The sequence below is a fragment of the Eptesicus fuscus genome, chromosome 6, assembly GCF_027574615.1.
Source record: "Eptesicus fuscus isolate TK198812 chromosome 6, DD_ASM_mEF_20220401, whole genome shotgun sequence".
Classification (NCBI taxonomy): Eukaryota; Metazoa; Chordata; class Mammalia; order Chiroptera; family Vespertilionidae; genus Eptesicus; species Eptesicus fuscus.
In genome coordinates this window covers 51448608-51468013 of record NC_072478.1, presented here as the reverse complement: position 1 = coordinate 51468013, position 19406 = coordinate 51448608, and the positions used below count along the sequence as shown (strand labels likewise).

The 19406-nt window shown below is 44.2% G+C and overlaps 1 protein-coding gene across 2 annotated transcripts in view; it reads right to left on the bottom strand.

The window, feature by feature from the left end:
• Positions 1-19406, bottom strand: part of GATB (glutamyl-tRNA amidotransferase subunit B) — a 77928-nt gene that overhangs the window by 33650 nt on the left and 24872 nt on the right. The window contains exons 3-7 of one of the 2 annotated variants that reach the window (XM_008144046.3): positions 14739-14852; positions 11928-12126; positions 11389-11511; positions 2903-3016; positions 622-706 (exon numbers count right to left, since the gene is read on the bottom strand). In XM_008144046.3, the coding sequence (XP_008142268.2) occupies positions 622-706; positions 2903-3016; positions 11389-11511; positions 11928-12126; positions 14739-14852 (635 nt within the window). The remainder of the gene's footprint in view (positions 1-621; positions 707-2902; positions 3017-11388; positions 11512-11927; positions 12127-14738; positions 14853-19406) is intronic. The other variant, XM_054717688.1, reaches the window with a different exon arrangement.

The window sequence follows — 19406 nt, the reverse complement described above, 5'->3', positions numbered from 1 at the left end:
TCCCTGCCAATAATGGGCACAGGCAGATTCAAGCTCTTCAGCTTTCCTTGGGAGACATATTATGAATACATTAAAAAATAATATTAAAAAAGAAAATGTTTAGAATGCTAATTAAAAAAAAGAAATTGCTTCAATGCTTCCAGCTTTTAACCAGCTCTAAGTCCTGGCTTTTGCGCTTTGTTTGATCTTCTGCTAAAAGTATAAGACTGAAAAATTTCAGATTTAGTAAATTAAAGTCAATGTTATCTAAACAAAAAAAGGAAGCTCTACGACCAGCTCTAAACTTTCTTCTACCTCTAGCTTAAGTTGGTAGAGCTTTTGTCTGATAGAATTTGAGGAAATAAAAATGCTTGCCACAAAGCAGGTAACCTGGAAGCAAGGGAAGGGCCAGGACCTAGAACTAAGCACTACGTAACTGCTTCAGTTTAAACCTTTTACCAGCCATGCAGCCTGCAGGGTGTATTATAACCTCGTAGGACACAGTATTTTCCTAACTTTACTAATGAGGAAATGGAACTGCAGAGAACCTAAGCACCTTCTTCACACTCTCATGGCTGATCTGTGGTGAGCCCAGACTGGAGTCCACCCAGCTGCACTCAAGATGCTTTCAAGCAGACTCACCCCAGCTTGTAATCAAAGGAGCGAGTTTCATTCAGAATTTCTCCTCCATTCTCAAGTTCTTCGATTTGCCTCTGAATTTCATAGTCTAAGAAAAACAGAGTAATTTAGTAACATATCTTTTATTCCTTTCATCCAGCCAAGCAATATTTAAAAAACTTATAAAATCTTTAACAATAAACAGTCAACAGAATCATCCTATCTAATAAAAGAGTAATATGCAAATTAACCATCACTCTGCCACACCCACAAACCACGCCCACCAGCCAATCAGGAGCGAGTGAGTATGCAAATTACCAAACCAAGATGGCTACAGCCACGGAGTGAGCAGGAGGCTTGGGTTTCCCTGGCAATGGAGGAAGCCAAGCTTTCCGCACACCCTGGCAGGCCCAGGCCTCCACTCAAGGCTACAAAGTTTTAATTATAGAAAATAAATAAATTCCAGACACCAGGGCCTCCGTTTGGGTCGCCGGGGGGCGTGGTCGGCCTGAAAACCACCACAGGCTCCTCGCCCAGGCTGCCCCATGCCCCAAGGGAACCCCCACCCTGATCTGGAACACCCTTCAAGGCAAACCTGCCGGCCCCCACCCATGCAGCAGGCCTCTATCCTATCTAATAAAAGAGTAATGTGCAAATTGACCATAACTCCAACACACAAGATGGCTGCCCCCATGTGGTCAAAGATGGCTGCCCCCATGTGGACACAAGATGGCCACCACAAGATGGCCAGCAGGGGAGGGCAGTTAGGAGGGACCAGGCCTGCAAGGGAGGGCAGTTAGGGGTGACAAGGCCGGCAGAGGAGGGAAGTTGGGGGCGACTGGGCCTGCAGGGGAGGGCAGTTAGAGGTGACCAGGCCTGCAGGGGAGGGAAGTTAGGGGCAAATAGGCTGGCAGGGGAGCAGTTAGGCATCAATCAGGCTGGCAGGAGAGTAGTTAGGGAGTGATCAGGCTGGCAGGCAGAAGCAGTTAGGGGCGATCAGTAAGGCAGGCAGGCGAGCGGTTGGGAGCCAGCAGTCCTGGAATGTAAGAGGGATGTCCGACTGCCCGTTTAGGCCCGATCCTACTGGGATCGGGCCTAAACGGGCAGTCGGACATCCCTCGAGGGGTCCCAGATTGGAGAGGGTGCAGGCTGGGCTGAGGGACACACCCCCCGTGCATGAATTTTGTGCACCGGGCCTCTAGTATATAATAATTCTTCCTTTGTGCAACTCCCTCCTTATCCATGGTTTCACTCTCTGGTTTCAGATACCTGAATTCAACCACAGTCTAAGGTTAAATTTACCCAGTCTCAGATAATGTGTGCTCCTGACATCCAACCATCAACATCATGACCCAGGATGACTCAAAGCAGAGGATTCTCCTTCTGATATATACTCAGAAGGTCAACAGGAGCCTAAGACTACATCACAGTGCCTACGCCATTCACCTCCTTCACTGCACTAGGCATTGTATCATCTCATATTATCACGAGTCAAGGGTGCGTACAATACTGTATAAGATATTTTAAGAAAGACAGACAGACTGACACCACATCCACATAACTTATCATAGTATAGTGTTATAATTATTCTATTTTAGTATTACTTATTATATTGTTAATCTCTTACTGTGCCTAATCTATAAATTAAACTTGATCATAGTTACATATAGAAAAAAACATATCTATAGGGTTTGGTACTATTCACAGCTACAGGCATCCATGGGAGTCTTGGAATATATCCCCTGTGGATAAAGGGGGGACTACTGTACACTATATTTTCTTCTTGTTGCCATCATAGAATTATGGTGCTTAAAAGGGTCTTTTATTAAACTCTACTCTCTCCCTTTTTGAGAAAACTTGGGTTCAGAGAGATTAAGTGACCCAGTGCAGGTTACACAACTTGGTAGAAGGGCTGGGGCCACTATCTAGGCCCAGTGACCGCAGATCTAGAACTGGTGCCTATCAAGAGTTCTTCCCTGGAATCCCGATGCCACACAAGAAGGCCCAGGCTAGGCAAGCAAATGAAGAAAGACCAAGTGGATAGAGAAGCCTAGCATACACCAGCGCCAAGGCCCCACGGTGTGAGTGAGGTCATCTCAGACTCTGTTTCAGCTGGGCTGCCAGCTTCCACAGTCACATCAAGGAGCTGAGGCAGGACAGCAGCAAAACCACCCAGTGTATAAGTGCAAAAAACCGTGGAAACTGAAAGTTACTGTATAAGCCACTAAGGTTTGGGGTAGCCTGTTACACAGCAATAGATAATGGACACAGAGAGGTACAATTAGGAGTAACAGCTGACATTCACCTATTGCTTTGGCCAAGAACCTGGCACTGTTGAGATTCTTCACTTCAGTTCGAACACCCAAAGGCTCCCCAGGGTGATGCACAGATATATTGGCATCCACCCTCAACTGGCCCTCTGAAAAGAGAAAAAAAAAGACAATTCTTTAGAAATTATCTGAGGCAACATGGTCTTTTAAAGGCAAGAGTGTCCAGGCAAGCAATATCTAACTCTACTTGCTCTTTAGTGATAGCAACCTAACCTTAGAGAAGGAACGTTGGTTCTGAAGTACACGACTGGCATTTCTGTCTGCTTAAGAGAATCCTGGCCCCAAAACATCTCAAGTGTGTGCATGTATGTGTATGTATTTGTGTGCACTTGTGCACACACAGAGAGAGGAGAAATTCTGGATACCCCAGCTGGGGACATCTCATTTCTTTTGCGCCCAGTAAGAAAAACACTGTTAAAATGGATATTTACTCAGCAGTTTTATTCTCAAGCTTTTTTCAAAGTGTCAGAGCTGGGTTGTCAGAAAGGCCTCAGAAATGACTATCTGATAACCCTACACGCTCTCCAAAGGAATGGGAATTTCCAACAGTGATTCTGGGAGATTAATAAGAAGAGTCCTTGAGAATTATTGCTCAAGGGCAAGAGCAGAATTTAGGCATTTTCCCTCCTCCAGCACTGTAACAATCCCCTCCTTCCACAGACAGGACTCTGCATCCTCTCTGGCTGCTGTAAGGATCTACTGCAGCGGACAGAGCTGTTCAGACGTGGCACGTCTGTCGTGAGACTCAGAAGGAGGTGTCCCCAACCTGGGAGGATCTTCTCTGACCCCGAAAGCCCCGTTAGATTAGGAGCAATCACCCATAAGGAAGCAGGTGCTTTGTGGAGAGGACTAAGAGGCTCTTGAGGAGGAGAGGGAGGCAAAGTTCCAAGACAAATAGGAAAGTGAAGTTAAGAAACACTTAGGTCTTATATCCTACAAAGTAAAGCTCAAATTCTGTTTCCCAATTTCACTTACAATATTTAAAATGGGACAGAATAAAAAGACAAAATGCTGAAGTTTATTTTTCAATTTAAAAACCTTCCTACGAAAATAAATCTGTCAAACCTAAGTGTTCTGATAGGCTGAATAAAGAAATTAATTTTCCCAGATTCCATAGCAAATGCATATTAAAATAATAAAATGGTGTAAACAAATTCCAGGCCAAGAAAGGAGACCCTAGGCACTGGTCTCTGCCACTGCCCCAGTGCTGGGCTGTGGGGCTCACTGTCCAAGCTGGAGACCAAGGGCAGGCTGCTGCTTGCCCTGCTCTCCACTCATTCCCACAGGAAAGGGAAGAGCTCACCTTCCTTGCTAATGCAACTCTCAGCCTCCCCCCTCCCCCTCGGCGCCCCCCCCCCCCCCCCCCCCCCCCGCCCCATGCTGACAGTCAGGGGAAAGGTGCCTTTCAGCTTGGAAATTACTCTATGTCTCCAGTCTGGACATCTCAAGACTTTTACAAAATCCTAAAGCTCCTTTTGGACAATTTGTGCTTACCCAAATCTCAAAAAGTTCCAACTATTCCTGACATCATCAGACTTCAGTCTGGGGACCCTGAAGTCATCTTCTGCTTTTGTTTCCTTTGTCCTTTATATCCAAACTGATAACTAGATCCTATCAGTTCTTCCCTCCAAATATTCCTCATACCTGTCACTACCTCTCCATTTCCACTGTTGCCACCCTCGCCTGAGGCCTCGGAACTTCAAGCCCAGATGACACAATCGGATCTTAACTTTTAATACAGCAACCAACCCCTCAACCCCTCCTTGTCCAGCCACCTGGATGCGGCTCTGACTTTCATCTTTCCACAAGGTCATGTTCAGCATTCCCTTTGTTTTTTCAAGTGCACAGCCAACTCCTATTGGATTGACTGTCTCCTCTGCTTGGTATTTAAGAGCCCTCATCTGGTCTTGGTTGAAACTACCCACATTTTCCTACTAGGCATTTCATGAGAAAGCTCTCCTCCAATCAGGGGAGCTCTCTTCATACAAGTCCCTGTCTGCACCTCTGGCTCCCATGCACTCTCTTCATCAATGTGACTGACTGTCCCTTCTTAAACTCTGCTCATCCTTCAAGGTCCCACTTGAGTGTTAACACCTTTTCCTCCTTAAAACCCCTAATCAATAAGCTGGCCTCCACTGCTGGCTCCCCTGCATTATTAGAACGCACACAACCAATACTACAGGATCTAGCACATGTCTACAGCCTATTTTGAATTAATCTTATCTTTAAGACCAAAATGGCAGGCCTTTGAAAAATGGGCCCAGCTTTTATATATCCCCACCACTCTTGCCTTCCCAAGGGCATCCCTCTTTCAGTCACCTCCTCCTCACATCAGTCATTAACCTCCCTTTCTCAGCACTACTTCTGATATATACATATGTAATATTTCTCATTAAAAAAACAAAACCCAAAACCAAGCCCTACTCTCCTGAACCCAATTCTCTCTCCATCATTCAGCTACCGTTTCTCTACTTTCCTATTCAACAAATCGTCGCAAACAGTTTTGTTTTTTGCACATATTGTCTCCATGATCTCACCTCCCATTTACTTCTAAACCCAGTTCATCTTGGCTTCTATCCCTTCCTCTAGGAAAATGCCTACACAAAGTCACCAACAACCTCTTACTGCCAAATCCAGTGGACAAAGGACATGTTCTCTCTTCCCCTTATGGGATACCTCAGCCACACATGACATACTGATTAATCCTTCCTTCCTGAAATACCGTCCTCTCTCAGCTCCTGCGGCCTTAAGCTCTCTTGGTTTCCCTCCGGTCTCCCTAGGAGACTCCATTTCCACTTATTAGCTGGTGCTTTCTTTCCCATTCAAACTTAGGACTGTCTTCTTTCCTTATACTCTTGCTGTAAGGGTATATGTTTTATAGACCATCTATTGCTGATGACTCCTAAATTGATCTCCTCGGCCCGGACCTCTACTCGGAGCTCCTCATTGATATCCAACGTCTACTTGACACCTCCACTTGGGAGTTCTCATAGGTATTTCAATTTCTAAAACTAAATCCTGACTTGCAACCCCGCCCCCCAACCCCACAAAGCCATTCTTGTCCTCATCTTTGCAATTTCAATAAATAGCACCACCACCTAGCTCCTCAGCCTTCCTAAAAGGCATCTTTGATTTCTTCTTTTCCCTTGACTTCCATACCAGCCTGTTAACAAATCCTCTTATTTCTAAAAACCATCTTGAATCTATCTGTCTTGATCTTTTCATCTTCACGGATACCAGCCCTGTCCACCAAAGTATCATCTTCCATCTGAACAATGACAAAAGCTTTTTACCGGGTCTTGCTTCCTCTTACCCTTCTGAGTCTACTTTCCAAAGCAGACAGAGTGGTTTTTCTAAAATGTAACACAGACTAAGTCATTCCCTTGCTTCAAAGTCCTTCGAGGGCATCCCACTGCACTTGGAATGAAACCCAAATAACTTCCTGCCACTATCAGTAATCTAGCCCAAGCCGCACTTGATGCCGCATTTGCCTGCTCATTATGCTTTCCCTGCAGTGGCTGTTAACTATGCTAACTCTGAGCATATCCTGAGATTTTTCTCATGCAGGGACTTTGCCTTAGCTTTTTCCTAGAATGCTCATTCCCTCCTTCTATGCTGCCTGGGCCTGGGGTCATTCTTCAGGACTCAAATAAATGCTGCCTCCCCTGAGGCCTTCAATTTCCTTGGCACCCTATTTATTTCCTTAATGCACTTATCACTATAACTGTTTTTGCTTTATTTGTTAATGAATTTTCCTCCCTCATGAACATAAGCTTGTGAATATCCTTTGCATGGCTATATTCAGAACCCAGAGCTGGGTCTGGAACATAGTAATTGTTCAATAAATTAATACCTTATTGAACAAGCCAAGACTCTGGTGTTTTCCTGAGCAATGAGTAAGTGGACTGGTTACTGTCTCACAGCAGGTTCCTGATAAATTCTAAAGTTCCATCTAAGTAAGACTAAACTGCAGCTGGAATAATCTGAAAGGCCCAAGTAGCTCAAAGGAAAACTTCCAAAGTATGCTGAGCTATACTCAACCAAATTTCAATACTTGAGAGACAACTTTGTTTAAACTCAGGGAACCCTGAATTGGACCTCACTTGCTTTTAAGAATGAAACCATCTTTCACAATTTAGAACTCTTATTTGGAAATGGAATAAAAGCATGAATTTCAGTCTCTCCCAGAGATGACCATGCTATAGAAAAGTCTGAGAGGAATCATTTAGTATCCTGCAGTGTTGAAAGAGCATTCCCTAGCCTGGATTCAAATATGGCATCAAACATTAACAAAAGACAGTCTATCCAATGAAGACAAAATACCTTTTAAACAAATTAAGTTAAATCGCCTCAAGTGCACAAAAGCCTTACCAGTCAGGTTCTGCAACACCAAGGGAGGGCCTTTATTCACATATCATGAGAATGCTATCAAGCTCAATTTCTACCCCCTAGAAGTAGAGATTTGTAACAGCAAAGCCAAAGAACTACACCACTGAGCACAGTGATATGGTACAGTTACATTATTTTTTCCTGAAACACATTCACACATCAGAAATATAACATCAGGATAGAAAGCTGTTTCTGTAAGCGGCAGGGGCCTGAGGATTTAGTGAGAAGTCTATTAAACTATCTCATTCTGATCACTGAATACTCTCCAGAACTTAAATAACAAGATTTGACAATGAGAAAAAGTGACCATATTTCACAAAGTGTATTCATCTAAAATGAGCAGTGATTCTATAAAAGTAACACTACTTACTATTGTTAAAAATACCTAAGAAAGTGAGCACAGGCTATTTGTCGGGGCCTGTGATAAGTTTTATACACATTATCACATTCATTCCCTACAATCTAGTTCAATGACAAAGCCACTTAGACACCCTTTAGGCATTTCAAACTTAACATCAAAATGATTTTCTCCCACAAAAGTACTCCTCTACCAATCATCCCTGTCTCAGTAAATCATCTCCCTGTCTGAGGGACACCATCCAGCTGCCCCAACTATCTGAAGACTTGGATGGTTTCTTTGCTCTTTGATTTCTTCCTTTCCCTTTCCGTACACAATTATTTGGGGACTCATTTTCTAAGTGTGGAAAGTGAGGTTCAGAGAAATCAAATACTGTGCTCAGGTTCCTAGAGCTAGAAGTGGTAGGACAGGATTCCATCCCAGATCTGGGACCTTAGTGCCATCAGCACCCATGGTACCCATGCTCTGGTATACTATCTTTCAAAGTTATCTATGGCGATTATGATAGACAAAAGGCCCGGTGCATGAATTTGTACACCAGTGGAGTCCCTCGGCCTGGCCTGCGGGATTGGGCCGAAACTACCTCTCTGACATCCCCTGAGGGGTCCTTGATTGCAAGAGGGTACAGGCCAGGCTGAGGGACCCCACTGGTGCACGATCGGGGCCGGGGAGGGATGCAGGAGGTTGGCCAGCTGGGGAGGGACCACGGGAGGGCTCCAGGGTGTCCGGCCTGTCTTGCTCAGTCCCGACTGGCTGGACCCCAGCAGCAAGCTAACCTACTGGTAGGAGCATCTGCCCCATGGTGGTCAGTGCACGTCCTAGCAAGCGGTTGAGCAGCTAGGACGTGTACTGTATATCATTAGCATATTATGCTTTGATTGGTTGACTGGACGACCGGACACTTAGCATATTAGGCTTTTATTATATAGAATCGCTATCTATCGTGGTTGCCACTAGGAGGCAGTGTGATCAGTGCTTAAAGAAAAGGCTCCTGGAGTCAGACACACCTGGGCTCAAATCCTAGCTCAGTCACTTCTTGTGAGCTTTGGGCAAATAACCCAACCTCCTTAAGCCTCACTTTCCTCACCTGTACAACAGGCATAAAAACATCTCTCAAGAATTGTCATAAAGTTTAAATGATAAATGAATTTTAAAAATGCTTAGTGAACCAATGAGCACATACCACATGTTCAAACTGAACATTATTATTACCACTGAAACATTTTGTATGTCTACATAGGTACACATCAACTCAACAGACTGTTTTGAAGATCTCACAGTGGCAGACATCCCTGAGAAGGAAATGACTTTTGGAACCCAGGCTGAGCTGGTCTATGCTCATCAGCAAAACTATCAGGAGCTCATTGGATCACAACCCAGAGGAATTTAAGAGTCATTCCCAAAGCACCCTGGGGATCCACTGGTCCTCCCCAGAGTGGCCCTCAGTTCCTAGGCTGCAGTCTCCAGTGCCAACACAGTGGTCCCATGGGGGTGGGAGTAAAAGGGTCGGGGCTGACCCCTGCAGACACTACAGATTTTGAGACCCTCCCCACAGCACTTTGGGACCATCACAGCCACTCTGCTGCTGTGCTACGGGCAAAACTTTGGGTTTGTTTTTAAAAGCAACAAAAAATATCACACCAAATGCCATTTAATGAATCCTCTCAGCTGTCACTGTCACTAAATTGATGTGTTCTTGCGATATGGTTTATCTCTTGGCAAGGACCCAGATGGGGTTACTTCTCAGCCAACAGGTGGCCTGTTTATTATTCCATAAGTTTGGTAGAAATCAGTTATTTGAAGAAGAATGGAATAATAAAATCTTTTTTTAAAGCAACAGAGAATCAACACTTAGTGCATGAATGAATAACCATCCAACCTGCCCGTATTTCACTTATGTTCTGTGGGTAAAAGCAGCATGAGCCATAAATCTAAAACGGAGAATTTTATTATTCTAAAACAAAGCCTTGTTTCTCTAAAGCAAACTTGCAGGCAGCTAACCTTTAAGCCACTCACTCATGTGGCTAGTGTTTTTCCAATCATTAGCCTAAGGAAGATAGCAAATAGGCAAGTTCTGTCTTCAGGTTCAACTTGTACCAGGGCTCTGATGTAACAATTTTTTGCTTGTAAGATGTCCTATGTGACAAATGTGGCATTACAAATTAAGAAGTCTTTTTGTAGAATACAACTATATTACACGACATGAAAAGATTGGTAAACAGCATCACAAACTGGCAGGGAGACGAATCATCACTATCAGAGGTATTTACGGGCACCCACTGTGACCACTCGTGTTGGCTGATGTTACATGTCAACTTGACTGGGTCATGGGGTGCCCAGATATTTGGTTAAACATTATTCTGGGTGTGTCTGCGAGGGTGCTTCTGGATGAGATTACCATTTGAATCCACAGACTGAGTAAAGTAGACTGCTTCCCCACTGTGAATGGGCGCCATTCCATTCATGGGAGGTCTAAACAGAACAAAAGGCAGAGTGGGGGGATTCAGTCTCTCTACCTGACTGCCTTTGAGCTGGGATATTGGTCTCCTGCCTTTGGACCTGGGCTCAGACTGGAACTTACACCATCAGCTCTCCGGTCCTCAGGCCTGTGGACCTGAACTGGATTGCACTATCCGCTCCCCTGGAGCTTGTGCTCTTGCAAGAGCTCTCCTGCCACTTCCTGACTAGATCTTGGAACTTTTCAGCCTCCATGATCATATGAGCCAGTTCCTTACAATAAATGTCATTAGATGCAAACATACATGCATAACATACACACATTCCACTGGTCCTGTTTCTCTGGAGAACCGTACTACACCACTACAGTGATCTCAGATGAACAACTGTACGTGCAGAATCTGTATCCTCTCTCCACTCTGTCAGGGAGTGCTCTGTGGGCGGCAAAAAATTTTTAAAAAACCACTGGGAACAGAAAATAGGGAGAAAACCATGGGAGAGACTAGCTTTCAGGGACTTCCGGGCCAGCAAAGCACCACTAGAAAGGGGCCAAGGGAGCGAGCCATGAAGAAACTGAACTTGACAGGTACTTGTAATCTTATGTCAAATGTACAAATACTTAAAATGCATAGTTTGTTTGGTCCCAAGGATACAAGTGGGTTTTCTTATTTACCTTAATTTCCTACTATATTTCTATTGAATTTAAGATTTTATCTCAAAGTTAAAGTTTAGTGAAATCATAACCTTGGCTTATAGTTTATATAATTTGGCTTCAGCTGCACATGGATGAAAATTCTCCAAAAGAAGAAAAAGAAAGACCAAAAGGAAAGGCATCAACTAACAACGAAGTGCCACCCACACAGCTCTCACAAACTGAGTTATTCTGGATAAACAGTGTCTTCTCACTGAGAAAGGTGAAACCATTCAAACACATTATTTCATCAACCCTTACAACATTCTGATGCATGAAGCCAGACAGAGCATCTACTCTTGCAACTCCTAATCTCACAAGCCTGGGCCCAGGGCCTCTGTACCCTTGTTGTTAGTGTGATTATTTTGGTTAAGGGCTCAGAAAAGAATGCAAGGAAAATTCTAAAAAAAACCCAACACAAAACAATAAGGAATGTAAAAAGCTGAAAAAAGGATGTAAACTACCTCAAAGCAGCTGATGCAGAGAATAAAACTTAAGTGCAAAGAGACCCGAGAAGCAGAAAGGGAGGAGGTATAGAAGGAGGGACACTGCTTGTGAGCTTGTACCTGCCATGTTTGCCTGGCTGGTCCCCAGGGCTTGAAGTATCAGCTGCAGCTCCCTGACAGCTGTTGCTGCCTCTTCTCCACAGGACATATCAGGCTCCAGGACCACTTCCAGAAGGCCAACTCCTACCAAACGAGAGGCAGAGTCAGCCTGACTGAGCTATCCAATCTGACCAGCAGATAAATTAGGCTGAAATCTTTGGAAAACCATGCATCACTGAAGGACTCTCAAAGTAGGTCCTAGCCTCGGAATTGCTTCTCTCTTTTCCCTCACTTTTTAATCTTTAACTTTGGGTCATTTCTTCGGCTTAAGATATCAAGCTGTTGGGTCTCACGAGGCGGCTACATTTGTCTCGTGTTAGGGGTGGGTTGTTAGCAAGCCCAATAATAATCACAGTTCTCTGATCAGCTGTGCCAGTACCAATGCAGATATTCTGATCTCCACTGTCAGGCTTCTGGGCCTGTGTCCTCAATTTGTTTGCGGAAACTGGAGGGGAGAGGGAAGGCTGAGAGGAAAACTAATGGAGAATCTCTAAGCCTACCCGCCCTGTTCAAGTCAATGAGCGTCTGGGACCGCAGGTCATCGTGAAGGCTCTTGCCACTGTCTTGCTCCAGCTGGATCTGCTTGATCCTCACTGTCTTGTTGATCACCTGACTCCGAGTCTTCCCCACACAGACACTGTACGCCAAGCTGCCCTTCACAGCGATCGGGAGCCTCTGCTGGGTAATTTGGTAGCCTGCCTGCACACAAACAGGAATTACATAGTCACCAGTCCACAAATAAAAGCTGGGTCCAGTTCCCTATTCCTTTTAAGGTCACAAAACTAAAGACTTAACTAAAAATACAACATAAAAAAACAAAACAAAAAAAAAGCAAAATAAAAAGGAGAAGAAAAATTATTTTATGCCTTTCAGCCATAATTTAGCCTGGCCTCTTCTGGCTTTTCCTATCCCCCTTTACCCTCCCTGGATATCTCCTGCCCCAAATAATGGTGCAATAAACAACCCGAATCCTATCTTCCCTACTGAAGTACCATTTGGGGGAATAACAATAATCTCGTTGTCAGAGGCCTCTAAGGCAGTGGTCGGCAAACTGCGGCTCTCGAGCCACATGCGGCTCTTTGGCCCCTTGAGTGTGGCTCTTCCACAAAATACTACGTACCCTAATTAAGTTAATAACAATGTATCTACCTATATAGTTTAAGTTTAAAAAATTCGGCTCTCAAAAGAAATTTCAATCGTTGTTTTGTTGATATTTGGCTCTGTTGACTAATGAGTTTGCCGACCACTGCTCTAAGGGAATGTATTGTATCCACTTAATTCATTAGCCTAACCCTACATCTGATTACTGCTCCTGACAGACCCTCCTTACTGGGAAGTGCAGCGTAAGTTTTTTGCTATCTACTTTCAGCACGGCTGACAGCAGTTGCTAGTACGCATAAGCTTGTTTTGTTCCTGTTCTTTAAGCTAACCAATTGTGCCAGCTGCCCCCTTTGACCCAACTTTCCTTATTCTTCTAGCCAGAAAATGCTCATATGCAGTTAATGGAAAGCACTCGGTACTAAAATGCTGATGGATATCACAAGGACTCCCTCACCTCCCTCCAAGTGGAGAGGAAGAACTGCTTTCAAATACACACATGCATTGACACACGCTAAAGAGACAGCAGGTCAATAGGGAGAACTGGAGAAGAACGGAGAGTAACAGATGAAGCATCTGCTTCAGCTTCTGGGGTCCCTGATACTGTGTTCTCAGTTCGGTACACCTCTTGATCCTCACAACTATCCTAGCAAGAGGTACAGGGCACGGAAGGGATTAAGGGCCTTGCCCCAAGTCATTGAGCTAGTAAGCATCAACGTCAGGATTTGAACTTGGATGGTCTGGCTCCACAGTCTGTGCTCCTAGCCACCCAGCCAGCGTTTTCCAAACTTTAGCTGCTTCGGAATCACCTGGCAGGCTGGTCAAAACACAGACTAGCTCCAGCTGAAGAGTTTCTGACTGCAGGTTTGGGATGGTACCTGAGAATTTATATTTCTAACAAGTTCCTAGGAAATGCTGATGCTAGTGGTCTGGGGAACCACACTTTCAGAATCACTGCTTTAGGCCAACTCATTCTCTGTGCAAAAAGGAAGTCTCAATTTATAAAAGTTTAACTCTGAGTAGGGCTGCCAAATAAAATACAGGATGCTTAAATTCAAATTAGAATAATTTAAATAAACTGCTTATTCGGATAAATAATGAATTTTTTTAGTGTATGTCCCATGTAATATTTGACAACACTAACTCTGGATCATCTGAGCTGCCTGGGCCAGAAAGAATAGAAAGACACACGTAATCAAAACTTCCCATTTTAGTCCCATAGTACTAAGTCCCCCACCTTTACCAAACTGGTTATCACTCTTAAAAGATGTAAAAATGCCAGTTCGTGCTCTCCATCCTCTGAAAAAGGAGGATCTGCTAAAAGGCTGCAACCAGAGGGTCCAAGCAGCAGCTGGACAATTCAGGTTCTAGTTGTATTTTTTATTTAATTCTCCCCCCCGCTCTCACCCACTAAAAACCAGCTCACCCCAGTCTCCAGTTCAAGGAGAATGGGAAGCAATATCCTCACCCCCATTTTTTTTTTTTTTTAATCTGAAGAAGGGCCATACTTAGTATCAGAGGCTCCGATCAAATGAAACATGATTTGGGGAAACTCATTCAACACTGCAGTTTTGGTTCTGTTCAATGTTATAAAAAAAAAAAAAAACTGGCTCCAGTTCACACTGGCTTCTCTAAAAGAAAAACACTTCCTAATTTTAAGGAAAAAGCAGGTTAACATTGGCTTTACTGCTCAGCCGATTCCTGTTGTGAGTCTAGGCTTCAGGCGCATGGTTCTGCTTACTGCCGTCCACTTACTTGCTCCTTGTGAGATGACAGAAATGTCTCCAAAGGTGACGGTCCTATTATTGGGAACTTCAACTTGAAAGAGGGAAGCTCTCGCTGTGTCTACAGAGCTACAGTACGCATTTACCGCATTTACCGTTACATCAGCCCCAGAGTTAGCTTTTGTCCTAACAGGCAATTAGCGCCAAACACCACGGCTGGGCTGAGCCTGGGAACACTGGCTTCTTCTACTCCCCATTCAATTATGAGCGAGCCACCAGAAGCATGAGGGTAAGCAAGGAGTCAGCAATCAGGACAATTGCATCCAATCTAGTAAACATCGGGGGGCACCTGCCTTCATCAGGTCGGCAGAACTTCCTGCTGCGATGGACAGACCTCTGATGGGAAACATGTGAGGCACAGCCCTCCTCCCCAGCTCCAACCCCCCCAGCTCTGAGAACTTACAGAGGGCGATTACAAAGCATACTTACAGGGAGGTCTGCATAGAAGTAGTGCTTCCTGTCAAACAAGGACTTCTTGTTTATGTGGCAGTTCAGTGCCAGGCCTGTCATCACTGCCGCCTCGACGCACCTCCTGTTGAGAACCTATGGAAACACGACACACAGCTCCAGTCTGAACAAATGCTTCTCCCACACACTGACATCCTCCCTGAATATTCAATTTGGCCCTTCAACAGGCATTCTCTCTGGTTCTCTGTGTGGGCAGCTCCAGTTCATAAGCTGGCTCTGTTATTCTGGAACAGTGAAAACTTAATATATATAAAAGATAATGCATGCGGCAGTGGGTTCCACTGGGCAGGTAATGAACTGGCACCTTAGGGATCCTTTCCTCTATCCCTGGCATCAAAGTTAACAGGAGGGTCCCAGAAAAGCTCAGCAGAGTGGTTACTACATGGAATAAATTTAACCTCACTCCCTCTGCAAGCAGAGCAAGGAGCCAGTCAGAATGCATGAGAAGCACTGATTCCTGGGAAAAGGACCCAAGAAGCAGCCCACCAAACAACCTGCATGAGGTTGAAACACACTTTGACAGATGAACTCTGGAAATTACAGGGCTACAGCTATTTCCTCAAGGGCTGGGAAAGGGGCATACCTGCTTTCAGTCCAGGTCTGGCCAACTCTGAGTGTGCCCGATACCCTGACTCTCCCCGAACTGCTGGTCCCCCAGGGTCTCTTAAAGCTCAGGGCCTCTGGATCCGCCCTGCCCCACCTACAGGTGTGGATGGCCAAGAAATGGCAATTCCCTAGCCCCAAAGGACATGAACAGCTTTTAAGAACTTTGGAGGAGGGAGGGATGGAATAAGACAGACAACTAGAGAGGAGAAGGAGCACTAAGTTCTGGAGCCAGGCCCACAACCCACCTGTGCTATGTGGATATACTGCCGAGACCAGAAGCTATTTCCTCATCTCTGAAACAGAGATTTCATGTGAGCTTGTGGAGTGGCTAGAGCAGTGGTCGGCAAACTGCGGCTCGCAAGCCACATGTGGCTCTTTGGCCCCTTGAGTGTGGCTTTTCCATAAAATACCATGGCCTGGGCGAGTCAATTTTGAAGAAGTGGCGTTAGAAGAAGTTTAAGTTTAAAAAATTTGGCTCTCAAAAGAAATTTCAATCGTTGTACTGTTGATATTTGGCTCTGTTGACTAATGAGTTTGCCGACCACTGGGCTAGAGTAACAGCCAGAACATCTACTCTACAGCAGAAATTCAATTTTAGTTCGTTTTCCCCACTGTACTTTGGGGAAAATTTTGAGGACACTGTGCTTGCTGATGAAACATTTCTATTTTTATTAGAATATTTATCATGTGCTTTAGTATCTGTAGTGTACTCTTATGCATATAGGGCTTCCCAGTTCAGCATTTTCACATCCAGCATTGTATTCCAGCCTCACAGCAATCCTTGTAAAGAACGAACTTATATTATTCCAATATTTCAGAAAAAGAAAAACTAAGACCCAGAAAAACTAAGAGACTCACCCAAAATCACAGAGTTGGCAAATGGTAAAGCTAGCTCTAAAATCCACCTGTGCCCTTGCCTAGAGGGTGACAAACAATCCCTGTGTTTTGGGGACTGCCTCTCCAGGCTTGGACAATGAGTGAGGCTCCCCGACACAGGCATAACTTGTTGACCAAACACAGATTTGAAAAACAAATCTGTACAATAAAACTAAGAGACATCTCTACTTACTGCAACACACAATCCCCAAAAGATAATCCCAACAGCCAATCTCCCTCCTGGGAACACCACCACCTGCCTTTTCTCCCGGAAGCCAGGTAACAGAATGGAGTCAGCCATCTCATAGCCTCTATTTGGAGTTCTGCACTCTGGGCCAAATCATATTGCCAGCTCTCACTGATAATGGCTTTCACGAGAAGATGTGTGAGTGTGGGGAACAGGGTGCTCTAATTATTGATGTTTTCACTTGCTGTTTGGCATTTTACTGAACAGTTGTTACTGTAATACAAATATAACTGGTAGACACTGCTGCCAAGTTCAGGCCTGATGATTCTGGTCAAGGCACACAAGACTGCGAAGCTGGTGTCCCTGCCTCAGGCCCTAGCATGGGCTCGCTTGTAAACTGCCTGTCTCGCTAGTCTGTACCAGTTCTTGCCTTAGCACTGCCACTCTATTTCCAACTACTGCCTCCTCTCTCATCTCTGTCCAATCTGCCCCTTTGGGGCCAACCTGCTTCCTCCCAGGAAAGAAGAAAACTGGGTTTATTTTGCTTGCCTATTTCTAGGCATACATTGCCAATAAACACTCTGTGCCTGGCAGGCACTAGGAAGAGAGCAGAGTTGAGGGTGATCATGGACTCTTGTGCCTACGTGCAACTGAGTACACAGACACATGATAAACCATTAATTTCCAAAGAATAAGAATGCAGTAAAACACACAAACACGGCAGTGATATTGAATATACTTTAATCTGCTTTTGATGATTTAGAAGGCTTGAAGTACTTCAGGGTCAGAATTATAAGCATCAATCATCACCACACTACAGTTGCACAGAGGGACTAGTAAATAGAGAGTGCCAGTTAAAAGAATGCCAACCAAAAATAATTTATTATGATCTTAGTCAAGCTGCTTATGACAGATGGAGGTCTAGGTCAGCATGTTCTGAGGATAGATGCAGAATTGGGAAATTCAACTTGGGCTGTTTTTATTCTACAACATTTCTTAAGAGTCTAAAAAGTATTAGGCTTCAAGGATACAGAAGTAAAGAGGGCTCTGTCACTGGCCTTAATAAATCTGCAGTGGGAACAGGAACCTGCCAGCATCTCTAACATCCTTCTCAAGTTCACCATCCAAACAAGGATGATTCTGCTAAAATGCAAATCTTATAGCATTCTGTTGCCTAAAATCACTCAACAGCCCCCAATGTCTACATGATAAAGGCCAAGCTCTTACATGATCCTGCCTGCATCTTCACTTTCATCTCCAATCACACCCCTACACACCCACACATATGGTCCAGTTCCTTTATACAAACCATGCTGACCTGGTGACCCTCCCTATTCTTAATCCATTTAAGATCTACTGAGATGTCACCAAATATCTGAAACTTTCCTTATATTCTTCCCAGGTACTGCTCTGACCTTCCACACCCTTCCATTTGTGTTTGCATCACGGTCCATTGAATTTGTTTACATATATTTCCATTACACTAAGTTTCATGAGAATGGCAATTGTCTGTTCATCCTGTATCCCTGAAGCCCAATACAGAACTAAAAAATAGTGGTGCTCAATTAATAGGTGTGAAACTCAAATGAGGAGGGAGGTGATGGATATTGACGGAAGTTTTTGGAGAGGCAGCGATACCTGAATCTCCTCTAAGGTATTACCTGCCACAAAGGTCTTAACTGCCTCAAACTTGTTTCTGGAAGTGCCCTGAAGCAACAACCAATCATGTATGATGTGATTAAAGAGGTGACTTGAAAACTCAAAAGACTAACTCGTCCTGAAGAAAGCATGGTCCAGAATTGTCTTTGCAATTGAAATAAGGTGACTACAAAGGATCTCGGGATTAGCCACAACAGCCTTCATGTGGAAGGAAAGCAATGAACCTTGTAACTCACACAACACACCTTTCTCAACTGAGCCTAAGGAGACTTTGTTCTGGCTGTAGGAACACGTATTTATCATGCTCATGCACTGCACTGTGTCAGCAGGTGTGCTATGCACATCACATACCTTTTGCCATTTAATCCTCGGAGCAATCCTAGGGCAGACACTATTATGATCCTCATTTTATAGATAGTGACGGGAATTAGAGAGATTAAGTCATTTGGCCAAGGTGACACTTACAATAAGAGGCAGAGCTTGGAAGTAAGAGCCCCAGAACCCAGGCTAGTACATTCCATCTTAAATCTTCAAAGAATAAAGAGTGCTAGTGTAAGCTTTCAAGTCTACTAACACCTGGCCATAACTCAGGAGCAGCAACACAAACCAAACCCTATTGGAGAAAAGTTAAGGTAGATATTGTTTCTAACATTTTTTTCTTGCCAGTTTCTATCTCTATAGGTTTGTTTTCAGATGGTGAGCACCTAGAGGGCAAACACTATGTTCTTTTAACTTTGCAGAACACTCAACATACAGTCTCTGGCATGTGGAGGTTTGATAATGAGTGGACCTACAGGCTTTCTCCATTAGCAGGGGAATGTTTTATTGCTAGACTCTAAAATCCCTAGACACAAACACTCATGAAATGCCTTATCAAGTAAGTAAATGGCTTCAAGGATACAGAAAGAGGCCAGTTCTTTTATTTAATCAAAAGATAAGGAAGGTATGATAGGTAGAGGCAGGAGATGAGACAGTCAATAAATTTCATGACTACAGAGACAGACTGTGCAGATCATGGTCAGGAAAAGGATATGAGGGTGGATGTCCCATCACTACCCTAGTCTAGTCCTCCTCCACTCCCACTTACTCTGCTAAGCACTGTCTCCCCAGCCAGACTGAGCTCCCTGAGGGCAGTCATTTTATCTTATTATTCTTTGCCCCATTATCTACATCTGATTAACTGAGGTAATGGATAATTTAACATTCCCTTTATCAACATTCATAAGCTATGAAATGAAAGCAAAATTGTTCTATAAAATATATGTGTCAGGAAAAAGAAATCACTTAGTATGTAAAATAGG